The sequence below is a fragment of the Coenobita brevimanus genome, chromosome 70 (assembly GCF_032717465.1).
Source record: "Coenobita brevimanus isolate Jiangsu-jjx chromosome 70, ASM3271746v2, whole genome shotgun sequence".
Taxonomy (NCBI): Eukaryota; Metazoa; Arthropoda; class Malacostraca; order Decapoda; family Coenobitidae; genus Coenobita; species Coenobita brevimanus.
The window spans coordinates 41,360,237-41,379,258 of NC_137023.1; the positions used below are offsets into that span (position 1 = coordinate 41,360,237).

Consider the following 19,022-nt stretch of genomic DNA (forward strand, 5'->3'; position numbering starts at 1 on the left):
TGATGGCGGGGTAACAGAGTTGCCAGATCGCAACGGCCACATTACCAATCTCCTTAACTTTCATTACCAAATTTAACTTTTCATTACCAAATTCTTAAAGCTAGCATTTATTCTTCACTAATTATATATACAAGTGGAAATACATGTAATCACTCTCCTTATAATTAACACCATGTTGATTATTTTCACACTATGTAGGGTGGCAGATTAATCAGAGAGAGCAAACAATCTACCATCTCCATCCTGTGTATCCTCATCTATCTATCTATTTATTGCCAGACGCCTCAATCCTGTTTGGGGTGGCCACAAACAAATTGCCTCCAAGTCGCCCTGTCCCCCGCCATTTCACTGCCCTGCTCCCAACTCACACCCCCCTCTCTCATATACCTCTCCACCCTGTCCCTCCATCTCCTCCTCGGCCTCCTCCTCATACATGTGAAAAATTCATTTGGTAATGCATTATTCTGATTCATTACCAAACGAATTTTTCATTACCAAATTGGCCCACATTTGGTAATGAAAAATACCAAATGGCAACCCTGACAGGGGAGGGGGGAGGAAGGAAGGGGTGAAGGTACCATGGTGTAACAGCTGTTCGGCGCCACGCGGCAATTTCAAATTACGGGTGGGAAAAAAGTAAGATTTTTTTCGAATTTTTTGTGGTTTTTGGCCCATTTGGGGAATATTGGATCCCGGGACGATTATGTCCGGTTAGTGGGGATGTTTGGATATTGGGCGTTCAGATATTAGAGGGATTACTATTATAAGTGTGTTTACAGTACAGTACAGTACAGTATACTGTACAGAGTACTGTACTGTACTAGAAGAAAGGAAATCACTGCAGGTTTAAGATACAGACATTATTGCCAATGACTGTATTACACAAACATGCATTTCTTGCAGATTAAAGTCAGATGGCTTGTTGAGAAAAGGATGTCATTTAGGAGAGGGAGTCATTACTGAGGAGCTGAGAGAAGAATACCTGGAGATACCTTTCCAGGATCATATCTCATACGATGTGCTATTTGGCATTGCATTGCAGAAATATAGTACATGGTATTCTAGAATTGTGAATGCTTGAGGCTCCTTTCATACTGGTTTTGCTAGTGGGGAAAAGGCTGTGTTGTGGAAAGTGTCACTGCTTAGTACAGATAGAAATGCCTGGAGATAGTTTAATTTTATTGAAACTTGTCATGAGGTGCCTAATTTGGGAGCAGATTATAATAACATGCAGTATATGCTACAAGAAGGTGCTATTTTAAGTCCAGGATGTATGCAGACAATTTGCCAACTGACAGTGAGTGAACACACGTTAGGTGATGCCCATGCATTTGGCTTATGAATGTGGAGATACAAGATCAAAGAACATTCACATCTGACTTTCATGCAACCTTACTTTGGCTTTTAGTAAAACTGAGAGTTAGTTTATCAGTAAGCAGGGTAAAGCACCTTGAAATAATGGGTAGTTTTACTGATTTTTTGAATACCAAATCTTACTGTGGTTTGACAAATGGAAAGCATGTTCCTTGTAACTTAGGTAAAACAGAGTAAAACTAGGAGTACCTGTATAGTACAGTAAACCCTCGATATAACGAACTCTGGTACTGCGAATTTCGGATACAACGAACAACCAAATCGCGACTGAACTTCCCCTGGATTTTGCGAACTAAGGTTGCTAAATGAGGGGGACATTAGGGAATCAGCCCACGGTGACAACAGCATCCTTTCCTGGCACAATAAGTATACTTCAGCAGTATCTCTTCCTGGCATAGTAAGTGTACTTCAACAGCATCCCTTCTTTGCACAAGAACTGTAATTCAATAGCATCCCTTCCTGGCACAGTAAGTGTACTCTAACAATACTACATTATACTGTATACTTATAATAGGTATTGTATTTATATGTACAACTTCATACAATATCGTATTTACATGTACAGCTTCATAAATCCTTGAATTTTCCATGTAAAACTTTATAGGGTTAATTTAGGTTATGTTTGAGCACGTAGGACCGAACAACTCCTCTTGTTTAGCAAACTGAGTTCTGTAATCCTTTGGAAATACTGACCCCTTGTATATAGTAAACTTTCAGTTATAGTGACCCACCCCTCCCCCCAATCAGTTTGTTATATCAAGGGTGTACTGTACTAATTTATTAATGATAAAATCTTACCTGGGTGTTACAGGTGGAGAGCATGTTTCTTGTAACTTGGGTAAAACAGATTAAAACAAGAAGTACCTGTACAGTACAGTATTAATTTATTAATGACAAAATATTACTTGGGTGTGACAGATGGAGAGCACATTCTTACGGGTACCAAGGTGGCCATCAAGATCCTTAACCGCAAGACAATCAAGAACTTGGACATGGTTAGCAAGATCAAGAGGGAGATCACCAACCTCAAGCTCTTCCGCCACCCACACATCATCAAATTGTGAGGCTTTGGGATTTAATAATATCACGAAGAGTTACGGTATAATACAAGGTCAGGTTGAGAGAGAGAGAGAGAAAGTGTGTGTGTGTACATCTTCATAGTACAGAGCTATACACTATTTATTGATCATTTTATTTTGTTTAGCACAAGGGAAGAGTAGCTATGAAGGAGATTGGATTCAGTTTACTTAGAAGCATTTTTACCTATATGGTGTTCCCATTCTTATTAACATAAAGTGAGATTTATTCACTGATATGATTATGCCAAAATATAGAATATTTCAACATTATGTTACTTATCCTCTCTTCATATGCAGGTACCAAGTGATCAGCACTCCCACAGACATATTCATGGTGATGGAATATGCATCTGGGGGAGAACTTTTCGACTATATCAAGCAGAAAGGCAAGGTGTGATTACAATCTTTTACATTGCTGTAATCTGTATATTGTTACTATTATCACTTACCATCCACTCACCTGATGTGGTGCTGCTCTCGGGTTGCTGCCCTTTCATCTCTTCCTTCCTTCTTTCCTTCCTTCCTCTTCTGTCTGTCTTTCCATCTTTCTATCTCTTCCTTCTGTCTTTGGGTGACTCTACTCCGAGTGATTAGCCAAATGGTTTCCTGTACACCAGGAAACCATTTACAGTGTTGGGTGGTAACCATATGACCAAGCTATGGCACCTGACAGTTTAGTGGGTAATTAAGGGGCTCCAGCTGGATTGAGCCTGTGTCAGTTTTTATCCAAGGGGTGGTTGGGGTTTATTACTCATGTAATGCCACTGAGGGTGGAGTGAGGCTGGATACTTTCATCTTAAATGTCAGGAGCAACTTGCCTAGCCCTGGGCTCCTATGCTCCTCATGGGGCAACACAGGATTAGATGACGTATTAAGGTACTCCTGTCAGATTGAGGCTGTGTTGGTTTTTATCCAAGGGATGGTTGGGGTTTATTGCTCATGTAATGCCACTCAGGGATGAGTGAGACTGGTCAATGTCATCTTAAATGTCACGACCAACTTGCCTAGACCCGGGTTCCTACGCTGCTCATGGGATGACATAGGATTGGATGATGGATGGTTGTATTATAATTATTGGAATACTGCATAATGAAGTACACCGCGTGAGATGGTCCTGCAGGTGCGGTTGCTTGCCTGTAGTTTGATGGGTCCTCTCAGACAGACAGACTGGAATTGATCAGCAACATCAACAACAGTACCACTTCTATGAAAACTGTAATATTTTGGAGCATATCCATGACCTATAATGAGTACTGTACTTCCTAAAGATTGATGATAATGGTGAAGAACCTGTGTGCTATGGAGGTTTGGATCAACACATTATTTACTCCATACTATTGTTATGAATGTTCCCCATCAGTACTTGCAGTTTATCAGTAATGCAGTTATTATTACCTCCATTTTTACGTCTGGAGTTGACATGTTCTTGAGCACGTTATTTCACTTCATCTATTATTACCTCCAATTTTACTTCTGCAGTTGATGTACAGGGCTCTTGTTTGGCAAGCTGCAGCTCGCAAATGCGAGTATTTTTTCCCTTTGGCGAACAAATTTTACATGCAAGTCGCCTTTTGGCGAGGAGAAAATACATCCACTTCAAAACCCAGTAAACTACAAAATAAGTAAATCTCACTTAAATGAACAAAAAAGCACATTGTGATTGATTATTAAGTCTTTCCTTGTCACCATTGTGCATGTTTAAAAATAGACTGTGTAAATAAATAAATAAATATATTTATTGTTCATAAAATATTTCGGCTCTTAGTCAGTTTGGCTACTAAAAATTTATTTGGCTCGTAAATCTGAAACCATAGGAGCCAAATGGCTCGCAACCATCGGCAGTTAGCAAGAGCCCTGATATATTCTTGAGCACTTTATTTCACTTTGTCAGTACACCAACAACTGAATCATGCGAATCCTTTGAATCCAGTGACTTTGTCATTAGTTTCTTCATACTACCATGAGTTGTTTTACCTTAGGAGAGATTCTTTGGACTGTAGGGGGTATACTGTATATTATATCCTTCCCCTTCAAAATGAGGGATCTTTACTGATAAAATCATTGTGTAGTAGGGAGAATATAATTTAATAATAGCTTGTTTATTGTCATAAGGAAGGTGTTGACATTTGCACTGAATTTCCATTTCTGTTCATTAGTTTCTCATTACTATAATACATTAATTCCATCCATCTCCAACTGTGAATCATGACAGAGTCACAGAACTGAGACAAGGATTCCCTCAGGTGAAGAAAATTGCCTGCTATAAATCTTAACAATGAACTTAAGTACATTCATAACAGTAAAAGGACTAATAGTGATAGTTTTACAGCCTGTCTGGTAAGATTTGCTCTCACTTGAGCAGTCGTTTGGTGCAATGATGACATGTTTTGTATGTTCTTGGTACCTTCAGATGAATTTGTTGAACTTAGAGACATCTTGCTAAAGGGGTTTATGGTGACTGTTTCTAGCCCTACACCTGCAAGTGACCTCTTGAAGAATGACCAGAATCATGTAATAGTAACAAGAATAAGATAGAAACACATCATTGTGTTGAAGAGATTAAGTGTGCTCATAAGAGCAGATGGGTTGACCTCAGCCATATGATGTATTGTGTACTGTATTGTAATGCTGTTATCACCAGACAATTTCATTTAGCTTAGAGAAGATTTTTCAGGCGTGAGGGGCTAGATATAGCCATCAGTTTCCCCGTCACTTTTACAGCTCTTTCCAGATCTAAGGAAAATTTAAAAATATTTCTTCAAATTCAAGGGGTTAATGACTTCAGTCTAGTGACATTTTTCATTTATTTTTGCTACATGCTGCTATGATTATTCAGTTTGGAGAGAGTACTTGTGTAGGGATTAGTGATGACTGTATCAAAATTTGTCCAGTTAGAAACATCTCTCTGAAGCTGAATAACATTGTTTGATAGTACAAGAATAGGGTGGTAATAGATGATGTCAATTGCAGTTGAAGGAGTCTGAGGCACGAAGATTTTTCCAGCAGATCATCTCAGGTGTGGACTACTGTCACCGCCACATGGTGGTTCACAGGGACCTCAAGCCAGAGAACCTACTTCTTGATCACAACCTTCATGTTAAGATTGCCGATTTTGGTAAAGTCATTGACATTCTTTGTTTTCTTCTCACTCATTTCATTTCAGAAAGAATGATAAAGCTCAGTAATACCATGTAATTTTTGTTGACCTTTGGTTTGTGTGCAGTCTGTGTCTTTGTGACATGTACTCATCAAGTGCATTACAGTGAGTACTGAAAAATTATTGTCAAAATATTTTCATTTGTAATCTTTGTGGTAGGTGGGGGCACTCACCATCCACTCACTCAATGTAGTGCTGCTCTTGGGTGTCTGCCCTTTCCGCTTCATCCTTCTTTCCTTCCATCTTCTTCTGTCTTTCTTTCCTTCAGTCTTTCCTCGTCATTCTGCCTACGGGTGACTTTACATGCCCTCTTCTGTCTTTCATTCCTTCATTCTTTCCTCGTCCTTCTGCCTGTGGGTGACTCTGCACTGAGTGACAAGCCAAATGGTTTCCTGTACACCAGGTAACCTTTTACTATGGTGGGTGGTAACCATATAACCAAATTTTGGCGCCTGGTGGTTTAGTGGGTAATTATTGTGCTCCAGTCGGATTGAGCCGGTGAAGGTTTATATCCAAGGGGTGGTTGGGGTCTGTTGCTCCCGTAATGCCACTCAGGGATGAGTGAGGTTGGTCACTCTCATCTTAAATGTCAGGACCAACTGCCTAGCCCCGGGCTCCTATACTCCTCATGGGGCAGTGTAGGATTGGATGAGGAATGAATGAATGAATATATATATATATATATATATATATATATATATATATATACTGTATATGGAAGAATTATTATAAAGTAAGAGAGATTCAGAAGTCCTAGTGAGTTATGAATAGGGTGGCTTTAGGAGTGGCAGAGGATGTGTGGATCAAATATTTGCAGTGAGACAGATAGTTGAGAAGGCTTGTGAGAAATGCTATAAGGTGTTCATGGCATTTATGGATCTGGAAAAAGCATACAACAAAGTAGACAGAGAAGGATTGTGGAAGGATTTGTGCATGCACGTTTTAGATGGTAAGCTGCTAGGTGTTTTCAAGTGTTTTTAGGATGATAGTGAGGCATGTTTAAGGGTTAATGGGCATCAAAGTGAATGGTTCACTGTCATTCTGGGCATGCAACAAGGTTGTGTGATGTCCCCATGGTTGTTCAGTACATACAGTATATGGATGGGGTGATGAGAGAATTAAAAACGCAAGTAGTGGAGAGAGGGATGGCGTTGGTAATGAATAGTGATGGATGGAGTATCTCGAATTTGTTGTATGCTGATGATGCAGTGCTAATTACAAATACCAGACAAGAGCTTGTTAGACTAGTGCGGAGTTTTGCTGATGTCTGTGAGCGTCATGCCTTGAGAGTAAATGTAGAAAAGAGTGAAGTGATGGTAATCGAGAGAGAAGGTGACATCCAGTGTGATGTTACAGTGAATGGAGAGTGACTGGAATTGGTGAGAGAGTTCAGATACCTGGGCACAGTGATAGAAAAGGGAGGAAAATGTGCAAAAGAAGTGGAATGTAGAGTGACACAAAGAAGGAAGGTAGCCAGGGCTATGAAGGCCCTGATAAGAAACAAACTCTTGGGTGCTGCAGCTGCGTGAGACTAACGTGAAGGAGTGTTAGGGCCAACTTTAACATGTAGATGTGAGACTATGGTGTGGCATGAAAATGAAAGGTCAAGAGTGAGAGCAGTGGAGATGGGACTGCTGAGGAATGTATGTGGAGTACAGAGAGTCGATAGGATATGGAATAATGTGATTTTTGAAAGATGTGGAGTGAGGAAGTCTGTGGATGCCAGAATCGAGAGAGTGTACTGAGATGGTATGGTCATGCAGACAGAATGGATAACAACAAAGTGGTGAAAAAGGTATATCTGAGCAAATTTGAAGGAGGGAGGAGGTGAGGTAGGCCAAGGAGAAGGTGGAGGAATATGGTGGATGAGTGTGTGAGGAAGAGAGGTATGGAAGTCGGTGAGGCTAGGAGACTGACAAGAAATGAATGTTGTGAGAAGAAGTGCATGATCAGGAATTTGGTGTCCCTTTTTAACATGACAGCATTTAGGTTGACTTTGTCAGATACATTAATGTGAAGTGATGGAATGTGGTGAAAGTTTTTGGCATATTAGATACAGCCAGGATTCCATGATGAGTGAATGGAAGTGTGGCCCATTGGAGTGGACAGACATGGGCTGTATGGTTGTTACTAAGTCTTCACCCTGCCCTAGGGTGGAAAAGGAGGTCCGGATGATGATGATGATGATAATGATGTGTTGCGTTTGTCAGGTCTGTCAAACATCATGGTAGATGGTGAGTTCCTGCGCACCAGCTGTGGCTCCCCAAACTATGCTGCCCCAGAGGTCATATCAGGCAAACTCTATGCCGGTCCAGAAGTAAGTCTGTATTCTGTTGTTTTTACCCTGGTCATTACAAGAAATTTCCCCTAAGGTAAATAAAATTGTTTAGGATGCAGCATACACATTGTTCTGAAAGAATTAATAATACTTCTTGGTCCATGTTATTGGTTAAAAATACAATAGTTGCTTATTTTTTTTATCTCCCAGGCACCAAATTTTTAAGCATTTGTCTGAGAGATGTCATATAGCTTTGATAAATATATAAAAAAAGTATATCTTTTTCTTTCAAACACTACCCTGTAAAATCAGGAACCGTGAGATTAAGAAGAAAAACACAGATCAGCAACAAGTACAGTATTAGAAATTTTCATCATATATTACCATAAATACAAGTGATATCAGTTAGTCAGTACCTATTACATACTGTCATGTTTTTCCAGTGGAACTCCCAAGCATTTTGTGGCCTGGACTTTAGAAAACAACTTCTAACACGACACAAGATGCCTGTCGTTATACACTTAATTTTGCTTTTTTAAGGCAGTGATTTGATAACATGTGCACAGGTGGACGTTTGGTCATGTGGCATCATCCTTTACGCACTCCTTTGTGGGACACTCCCTTTCGATGATGAGCATGTCCCCACACTCTTCAGGAAGATCAAGTGTAAGATTTTGCATTTTCTTTATCCATTATAGTTTTATACATTTGTGCATTGTATTACATACATCAGCTGATCCTGTGTTGCCCCATGAGAAATGTAGGGGTGCGGGGCCAGACAAGTTGGTCCTGACATTTAACCCGTGGATTGCGAGCCACAGCACAGGCTGGGTAGCGTCGCATAGCAAGCCACAGCTCATGCTATGCTAACCTTCCAGTGACCATGCATCACCACTAACTATTCCACCCCTACGCAAACTTACGCATTCCGCTACGCAAAGACAGAGAAAGGGAGATTTTTTTCTTTTCCACCAGATGATGCCTTCGATGTTTATCTTCAAGGTTATAATAAAGAAAACTTAAAAAAAAGATTTTTTTTTTTTTTTTTTTTTTTTTACTTCACCCTCATGCAAACTTACGCATGATGCTACGCAAAGATGGGGAGAGAGAGATTTTTTTTTTCTCCACCAGATGATTCCCTGGATGTATATCTTCAAGTTTATCATAAACAAAAACTTTTTTTTTTTTTTTTCTCCAGCACAGAGTGGGATAAAAAAGGTAATTGCACAACCCACAGGTTAAGATGAGAGAAACCAGCCTCACACATCCCTGAGTGGCTTTATATGAGCAGTAAACCCCAACCACCCCTTGAATGTAAACCTACACAGGCTCAGTCTGGCTGGAGCACCTTAATTACCCACTCAACCACCAGGTGCCATAATTTGGCTATATTGTTACCACTGTGCATAGTAAATGGTTCCCTGGTGTACAGAAAACCATTTGGCATGTCATTCATTGTAGAGTCACCTGTAAACAGAAGGAAGAGGAAAGAAAGAAGAAAAGAAAGACAGTAGAGGAAGGAAGGATAGAAGAGAGGAAAGGGCATACACCTGAGAGCAGCACTACATCAAGTGAGTGGATGGTGAGCGCCCCCACCTACCACATTGCGTCTTTTTATATCAACATCGATTTCATAAATGTAAGGTGATATTAGTGTGTGAAATCTTTATATAAATTTGTAAGGGTGGCATGCTAGTAGACATTCTAAGCTGATGAGAATATGACCCACAGACCCAAAGGAGCTTATTTGTTTGGGGGAAGGAGGCTTTCTAGCACCTTTCCTATGTCAGCTTGTTTTTTAGTATTGGATATGCATGTGTTCTGTCAGATTGTTTATGCAGTATGCTTTGATATTAAAAAGATATAAATGGCACACAAAAGCATACTGATAATGTGCAAAATAAATAACAAAGGAAAGGGTGCTAAAAGGTCTTCAAAGCTGACAGGAATATGTTCCAAGGTCTTCCAGCTCAGTTATCCTGTAGAGGAAATTGAAGTCAGGCCTCTTAATAGTGAGGCAGTTGTTCTCACTTAAATGCCATGATGAAATGTATAGAGATATCTGACTTTTACCACTGCCAAAGATGAAGTTGCAAGTTAGATTGATACGAGGTTTGTCCGAAAAAACTGAACTTTTTAAATAGCGCACCAACCAGCTGGCATAGCATGATCATGATGGGACCACTCTGTAGTGGTGACTTTGAACTTTAGTCTGACGCTAGCTGCTTCACGCCACATCACTTTGTCATCAAAGTACTTGTTCTTGAATATACTTTTAGTGCACTTGATAAATTTTCTATCTCTTCTGTTGTCTGAAATCTGCATCCTTTCAAGGTGGATTTCAGCTTTAGGAAAAAAAAAAAAAAAAAAAAAAAAAATCTGCAGGGGGCCAGATTCAGAGTGTAGGGTGGCTAAGGGATGATAGTTATCTCATGTTTCACCAAAAAGTTATGGATAAGGAGTAGTGCATGAGGAAGTGCATTGTAACGGTGCAGCACCTAAGCTTTATTTGTCCATACTGCCTCCCTTAAACGCTTTGGGACGTCCAAGTAAAGCCCTGTATATACAGTCTGACCATGTGGGACAAACTCATGATGAATGACGCCCTTTCAATAAAAGCAGTCAACATCACCTTCACATTGGAATGACTCTGACATGATTTTTTTTTGGTTGTGGTGATGGTGTTCCGACCTACTGCGACGACTACCTTTTAGTTTCGACATCGTAGCCACACACCCATGTTTCATCACCTGTTATGACATTTTTCAGAAAATTTTCAGCAGCATTCAGGTAATCAAACAGTTCCTGACTGACCATGACATGGTTCTCTTTTTGATGATCTGTTAGCAGATGTGGCACACATTTTGCGGCAACGCAGTGCATGTTCAGCTTTTCAGTTAAAATTGTGTTGCATAAACTTTTACGGATTCCTGCTTCTTCAGAAACATCACGGACAGTCAGGCATCGGCTTCCACAGATCGCAGCATGCTCTTTATGCAATTGTCGTCTCATGATGTGAATGGCTGTCTAGTTTTGTGATCGGATTAGGTGGATATTCTTCACAGTTTGAACTGCTGGAACCACTTGTGACACTGCATACGTCTTAAACAATCCTCCCCATAAGCCTGTTGCAACATTTTAAAAGTCTTCATAAAAGTTATTCCCAATCTGAAATATAATTTCACACAAACACATTGCTTTTCAAGCTCCTTCATTGTTCAACTTGTACCAAATCACCAAGTGCACTAAACACACATGTACTCAGGTGCATGTATCCCAGTGAACAAGTGACAGGACATGATGTGGCTAGTGTTAGACTAAAGCTCAAAGTCATCACAACACAGCAGTCCCATTGTCATCATGCTACACCAACTAGTTGGTGCACTATTTAAACAGTTTGGTTTCTTTTAGGACAGACCTCGTAAACCATTTACAATATATGAGTGGTTGGATGGATGAAGAAGTAATAGACAAGAACATAGTAAGAGAAATATATGATGGAGAGAGGGTAGTGTTGGAGATAAGGTCATTATTTAATGAAGACAGAAATTCCTGGATGTCCTTCAGTCCCAGGATTCAACATTATCCTGTAGATCGTTGGACAGATATTAGTGGAAGAGATAGTGATATTTGTTTTGTTTCAGCGGGAGTGTTCCAGATCCCAGACTACCTGAATCAGAGTGTTGTGAGGCTGTTGCTACACATGCTGATGGTTGACCCCATGAAGAGAGCCAGCATTGAAGATATTAAGTGAGTATAATATGCATGCACACACCAGTATATCATTTTTGTTTATTAACTTTTCTTGGATCCCATGTGTTATATTAATAGGTGAAATCTTGTTTGTGCACAGTTATTCTATTAGCCTCTGTTGTGATCCTGGTGAGGAGCCTATGTGTGCACTATGGGTGTAGCCACTGTGGTATCCACGTGGGAGCCAAATCTCCTCATTTTTCCTCTCACCTCACCATGGGAAAGACCCTGGTCTAACTGTGGTAAGGTGCTGTTTGCCACAAATGGTTGCCAGATCACTCCATGTTATACTTGTAGATGACCCCCATAGATATAATTGCTTACCAATGGTCGGTGGGTTTACTTGGCCAAATAGGCCTGAGTCAAGCAATAACAACAATAACCTCATGTAACCATAAGAGGTTCTTCCTGTCTTTCTGTCTGTCTCTTTATCTGTTTATCTATCTGTCCATCTGTCTGTCTGTTGTGACATGTTTATTTCTGTGGTGGTTAATGATTTGTACATATCCAGAATAATGCAGGAGAATAGTCTTTGTATTGAAGGATGGGTATAGCAGAGAGGAAAAGTTTGAATGTAATGGAGATGAGGTGTCTGAGGAGTACGTGTGGATTGACGTGAATGGATCGAGTGAGAAATGATGAAGTGCGAAGGAGAACTGGAGTTGTTCGGGAGATGGCTGATCAAGTTGAGCAGAGGGTGTTGCGATGGGGTTTGGGCATATGGAGAGAATGGATAATGAGCGATTGGTGAAAGAGGTAACTAGATCTGATGTGAGAGGTGTAAGTCTGAGTGGAAGACTACGAATAGGACGGATGGACAGTGTGAAGAGAGCGTTGGATGCAAGAGGGATGTCTGTTGAGCACGGAAGAGTGGCTCTGCGTGATAGAAATGAACGGAGGGAAATTGTGAATGAATAAATGATGACACAGCCCTGAGGGGATATTCTTCCGCATTTTGTCTGATCATCTGATCAGGTCAGCTGCGGGTAATGGGATGGATCCATTATGATGTGGCAGGGGTAAACCAGCTCTGCTGTCGGGCCCTGCTGCGGATGTCACTGCTTGCACTGCACAATTGACCCTTGTGCAGTGTGGTGCGGTGAGGATCTGTCCCTTCTTCCCTTTGGGGGTGAGATGCGAATGAATGTGTTTGAGCGGATGAGTAAATTGGGAAAGATGCGAATGAATGTGTTTGAGCGGATGAGTAAATTAGGAAAGATGCGAATGAATGTGTTTGAGCGGATGAGTAAATTAGGAAAGATGCGAATGAATGTGTTTGAGCGGATGAGTAAATTGGGAAAGATGCGAATGAATGTGTTTGAGCGGATGAGTAAATTGGGAAAGATGCGAATGAATGTGTTTGAGTGGATGAGTAAATTGGGAAAGATGCGAATGAATGTGTTTGAGTGGATGAGTAAATTGGGAAAGATGCGAATGAATGTGTTTGAGTGGATGAGTAAATTAGGAGTGTGTCGTCCTGTCTCGGCTACCTCCCATTCCTTGAGGGAAGCAGCCTAGGTATATATAAAAAAAAAGAAAATCATCCATTTGTTTAAATATACTCTTGCACCAAGGGGAGTAGGCTGGTCAACTACCCATACGTATATCAGAGTGATGCAACCTAGCTTCAAGCCCCAACACTTGAAGGTGGGCAATATGGGATAAGCTTTTAGCGTTAATCATTAATCTCTTCAGTACAAGGCTATACACTTTCTTATTCAGGCTAATGCCTGACTTTTATTCAGCTCAGAAAAAGTCCCTCAGGATGAAACGATTAAAATCATTCTTTCCTTTTGGTTATGTGGTGCCACCAAGGGGCCGTAAATGCACTAAATGGGTGGCTTATACTTGGAACCCTATACTTAACCCTTAAGATACGCAGTTTGATCAACCATACTGGTGTGAAAATCTGTACAGTATATGGAGCTGATTTTTTTACTCTTACAGAAGTAAAAAGTGTTGTGCCCAAGGTTTAGAGCTTGAATTTACACACCTTATGCCACAAACTAGAGCATTTTAGACCAATTTGTTCATGAGCTATAGCCTGTCAAAGATGAAAAAAGTTAGCTTTCCAGGCAGGGCGACTCCAGTTTTCTGTGTGCCCCCACCCCATTCTTCCCTCATTCTTCCCCTCCCATTACCTTCCTTACCCACTCCTATCACCCTTCCCTCTCTTCTGCCCTTCCCCCATCACCCATGCCCCCCTTCAGAATTTTCCAGTTTTTTTTTTTTCCCCAGACAGTAGCATGCAAAATAATTGTCAGTGTTCCTCACACACTCCCACCACCCTTCCCCCCAACACTGCTCCCCTCCCCACCTTCCCTCCCCCATCCCCTTCCGTCATAGCTATGTAGCTGTCCACCCTTTCATTCATCATCCAATCCTATGTTGCCCCATGAGGAGCGTAGGAGCCCGGGACTAGGCAGTTGGTCCTGACATTTAAGATAAGAGTGACCAGCCTCACTCATCCCTGAGTGGCATTATGTGAGCAATAAACCCCAATCACCCCTTCACCAGCTCAATCCAATTGGAGCACAACAATTACCCACCAAACCACCAGCCACCAAAATTTGGGTATGTGGTTACCTCCAAGTGTAGTAAATGGTTTCCTGGTGTCCAGCTGTCATAAAAAAAAAAAAAAAAAAAAAAAAAAAAAAAAAAGGCATGCAAAATCCTTTTCTTGGTGTTACTCACACACTCCAGCATCCACTCCCCCTCACCCGTCTCCCCTCATCCCTTCCCCCCCATCCCCTCCCCTGAGAGCTGTCAAATCAAGTAGCTGTAAGAATTTCAGTGGGGAAAAAAATGCATTGCAGGAAGTCTGGTACAGGGGTGGATCAGCCAGAAAGATTGTTGGGAAGGACTGTTATTATAAGCTGTTTTGGCAGGGGGGGACGATGGATATGGGGGTGTTGGTGTGGTGGTTGCGGAGAAATGGCTGGAATATGTTTTGAATGTTATAAGAGTAAGCGATAGGATATTGGTAGTGAAAATTCTATTCGATAGAAAGATAGCTGCAGTTATATATGCTCCACAGGCAGGATTGGATGAAGCAGAGAAAGATAGATTTTGGGATGATTTAATACTTGTTGTAGGTGGTATGTGGGATGATGAGATAGTGGTTTTGGGAGGGGACTTAAATGGTCATGTAGGTGAAGCTGCACAAGGTTATGAAGGAGTACATGGGGGATGTGCGTGTGGTATAAGGAATGCAGAAGGGGAAAGGATACTCGAGTTTGGGGAGGCAACATACATTATTGTGTGCAACACATATTTTAGGAAAAGAGAGAGTAGATTAATTATGTATGAGTCTGGGGGAAATAGCAGTCAGATAGATTATTTTCTGGTTAGGAGGGCTGAGAGGAGGTTAGTGAGGGATGTTAAAGTTATAGGAAGTGAGGAGTGTGTGCAGCAGCACAAACTATTGATTTGTGATGTGGTGCTTAAAGAACGTGTGATGAAAAAGAGGACTTATGTACCTAGGAGGAAAATATGGAAGCTGAAAAACCAAGTAGTAAGGGATGCCTACTATAGTGAGATGAGGAGAGTGGTGGCAGAACAGGGAGCTGTAGACAGAGGCATTAATGAACAGTACATAGCCCTCAAGAACAATTTCTTGAGAGTTACTGATGTAACATGCAGGTTGGACAAGAGGACCACCAAGACATAAAGTAACTTGGTGGTGGGATGAGGGTGTAGAAGCTGCAGTTAAGGAGAAAAGGAGGCTTTTCCGGGAATGGAAGAAGGGTGGTAGCAAAGAGGAATATTTGGCTGCCAAGCGTAGGGCTAGTAGAGAGGTTTACAGGGCAAGGTCTGAATCACAGAGACTTTTACTTGATGACCTAAATCATGGGGAAAGGAAAAATATGATATTTAAGGTGGCAAATCAGATGAAGAGGGATAATCGGGATTTTATAGGTGAGCAGTGTGTGAAGAATGATGAAGGAAGGGTAGTGGTGAACTGTGAGGATATTAAAGTGCATGGAGAGAGCATTATAGCTGGTTGTTGAATGAGGAGTTTGACTGGGACAGGGAAGGTTTGGAGCCAGCAGACCCAGTGTTTGGCCCTTGGCTTTGATTGATGCTGCTACTGTGAGTGAGGCAATAGGCAGGATGAAGGTGGGGAAGGCAGCAGGTGTGTCTGGGTTGATTGCCGAAATGTTGAAGGCCTCAGGAGATATAGGGGTGAGGTTAGTCACTGACCTGATAAATATGATTATTTATGAGTGTGTTGTCCCAGATGATTGGCTGAAGAGTGTAATTGTAAATGTGTATAAAGGGAAGGGTGATGCCCTGGAAAGAGGAAATTATAGAGGGTATAAAGCTTTTAGATCAGATAATGAAGGTAATGGAGAGAGTTTTAGAAGTTATGATTAGAGAAAGAGTGAATATTGATGAGATGTGGTTTGGGTTTATGCCAGGTAGGGGTACCACTGATGCCATAGTCATTGTTCAACAGCTTCAGGAAAAATATATTGGTAGGAGAAGGGATCTTTATTTTGTTTTTGTTAATTTGGAAAAGGCCTTTGACAGAGTCCCTAGAGAGGTGGTGAAGTGGGCAATGAGAAAGCTTGGCTTGGAGGAGTGGCTGGTTAGGGTGGTTATGGCAATGTATGTGGGTGCTCGCACCCAGGTAAGAGTGAATGGAGATTTGAGTGATGAGTTTTCCGTGAATGTTGGTGTGCATCAGGGGTCAGTTTTGAGTCCCATGTTGTTTATCGTGGTACTTGAAGCCCTTGCACATGACTTTAGAAACAGACTCCCTTGGGAGATGTTGTATGCTGATGATTTGGTGTTGATTGCAGAGAACGAAAGGGAGGCGGAGGAAAGGTTTAGGAAGTGGAGAGATGGTATGGGGCACAAGGGCTTAAGGGTAAATGCAGATAAAACAAAAGTGATGATATCTAGGGTTGGTGGTGGTACTGTCAAAGACGAGGGAGAGTGGCCATGTGCAGTTTGCCACAAGGGCGTGGGAAGTAATTCTATCTTGTGCAGTGTTTGTGATAAATGGGTGCACAAGAGATGTAGTGGTATCAGAGGTAGACTTCGAGTTAATGCTGATTTTATGTGTACGGCGTGTCGGGGAGAGCAGGTGGAGATTGTCAGGCGTGAAAGGATTGAACTTGCTGGTGAATCTCTTGAGTGTGTGGAAGAGTTTTGTTATTTGGGAGACATGCTGTGTGCTGGAGGTGGAGCTGGAGGTAGCTCTGCGACTAGGGTGAGAAGTGGTTGGAATAAGTTCAGGGAGCTCTTGCCTCTTCTGACATTGAGAGGATTCTCCCTATGTGCTAAGGGGTCTTTGTTTGCGTCATGTGTTAGGAGTGTAATGCTGTATGGTAGTGAGACCTGGGCAGTAAAGGAGGAGGATATTCGCCAGCTCTGATGTACAGAAATGACAATGATTAGGTGGATGTTTAGGGTGTCCCTGCGTGCAAGGTCCGGGGGGGCTGGGTTTACGATGGAAGAGTTGAGATGTAGGATGGAACTGGAGTGTATTGGTGTTGTGATGAGGAGAGGTAGATTGAAATGGTTTGGACATGTGGAGAGGATAGGGGATGATAATTGGGTGAGGAAGGTGAGAAGTGTTAATATTGGGGGTGGGGTTATGAGGGGTAGACTGAGAAAGACATGGGACGAGGTCATTAAATGTGACCTCAGGGTTAAGGGACTGAACAGGGAGGCTGCAATGGATTGTGCAGCGTGGATAGCTGCCATTAGGTGCCCAAGACCAATGCATGCAAGCATGCTGGAGCCTTTAAAAATGAAACGAATGAAATGATGCGATATACAGTAAAACCTCAATATAAAGGAACTTCCATAGTCCAGAATTCACTTCTATTGGAATGGTGGAGCTACCGGACTAAATTCTTACATTCTGGAAAAAGTCCAATAAAGCCGGAAGCCATCCGGAATGCCTGACCACTTCAGCTGTGTTCTTCACAATAAGGTAAATAAGAGACATGTTTATCAGCGTACAATACCGTATCCATCTATCCATCCAGTACTGTATTATTTTATATATTATACCATTTGATTATTGTAGTGAAGGTATTATACAGTAGAGTACTGTACTGCAATGGTTGTGAAAATGGTTTTAAAACCGTTAGTGTGATCCGAACTAATGTCTGATAAATCAGAATAAGTCCAGGATAGCAGGGGAAAATCCAGATGTCGCTTTTATCGGAATTTCACTTTTTTCGGAATGGTTTGGGCCCCAATTAGTCCGTTACAGTGAGGTCTTACCGTAGTGATGGTAGTATAAGAAAAAAACACAAATACACAATTTATTATTATAAAAAACAAACTTTACTAACATTTACAGGAAACATTACGGTACATACACGGAGATTCATTAAAACAACTTGAAAAACATAAATTCTATGTTTCGTGCATCAGTATATACAGTTACACAAACAATAATCTGGTATGGAATGAAGACACACAACATGAATAGTAACAGTACTGTAGGTAGGGGGGGGGTGAGTTGTAAGTCGATGGCGTACTATGGGGGTGGGGGGTGGGGGCGGGATGAGGAGAGGCCTGGAGGGATGGTACAGGGATATAGAGGTGGGAGACAGACTCGACAAGAAGAAGAGGACAGGCAGAGATGGAGTACAGGGATGTGGAGGGTTGGTAGGGGGGATATAACCCTCCCTAGGGAAACAGGGAGGGGGGGAAAGGGGGAGGGAACCACAGTAGTGTGATGGAAGATGTTGGGGGAGGGGGAGGGAGGGAGCAGGAGGTGGTTGGAGGCAACGGAGGGGGAGAGGGAACAAAGGTATTTGGGGTAGAGGAAGGCAGGGAATGGGTGGTGGAGGAATCACCCACCCCCACCATGGGTATGGGCCCGGATCCTCCCTCCTCCCTACTCAGGACTTATTTCTCATTGGTTTGCATTGATATACGTCACAGTCGGGCCGAAGCCTAGTGTCCGTAGTTATTCCCCAAAGCCCCTCATTCGATCACATTTGGTATCTTGTGTAATCCTGAAAAAGGATCGATTGATCCTGTTAGCACTATAGGAGTTAAGAGGAGTGAAATGGGAAAGATTCCTCCTTTTTTGTGATGGGAGAATGAGGGAAAGGAATTGTAATAATGCTTTTCGTTGCACCACAGGGGTGGCCAAAACCAGTGTCTGTCGTGAACTATGTCACAAACAGACTCATTTAGTCACTGTACCTTTTGAAGGATGAATATATAAGCTGCAACTGTAGAATTTTATGAACTTTACATCTTCACATCAATGTCAGAGTCCGTAACTTCTTCACTGATGAGCAGTTAGCTATAATATATAAGAGTCATGTGCGCTCTCAGCTTGAATATTGCTCACCCTTGTGGAATGGATGTGGAGAGGTTGCATTAAAACAACTAGACAAAATTC

At 41.7% G+C, this 19,022-nt stretch overlaps 1 protein-coding gene across 1 annotated transcript in view; it reads left to right on the forward strand.

Annotated features, from left to right (window-relative positions):
• Positions 1 to 19,022, forward strand: part of AMPKalpha (AMP-activated protein kinase alpha subunit) — a 102,846-nt gene that overhangs the window by 18,304 nt on the left and 65,520 nt on the right. Inside the window, exons 2-7 of the mRNA XM_080277513.1 lie at positions 2,293 to 2,434; positions 2,751 to 2,844; positions 5,424 to 5,568; positions 7,821 to 7,927; positions 8,455 to 8,554; positions 11,533 to 11,638. Of these exons, the coding sequence (XP_080133639.1) occupies positions 2,293 to 2,434; positions 2,751 to 2,844; positions 5,424 to 5,568; positions 7,821 to 7,927; positions 8,455 to 8,554; positions 11,533 to 11,638 (694 nt within the window). The remainder of the gene's footprint in view (positions 1 to 2,292; positions 2,435 to 2,750; positions 2,845 to 5,423; positions 5,569 to 7,820; positions 7,928 to 8,454; positions 8,555 to 11,532; positions 11,639 to 19,022) is intronic.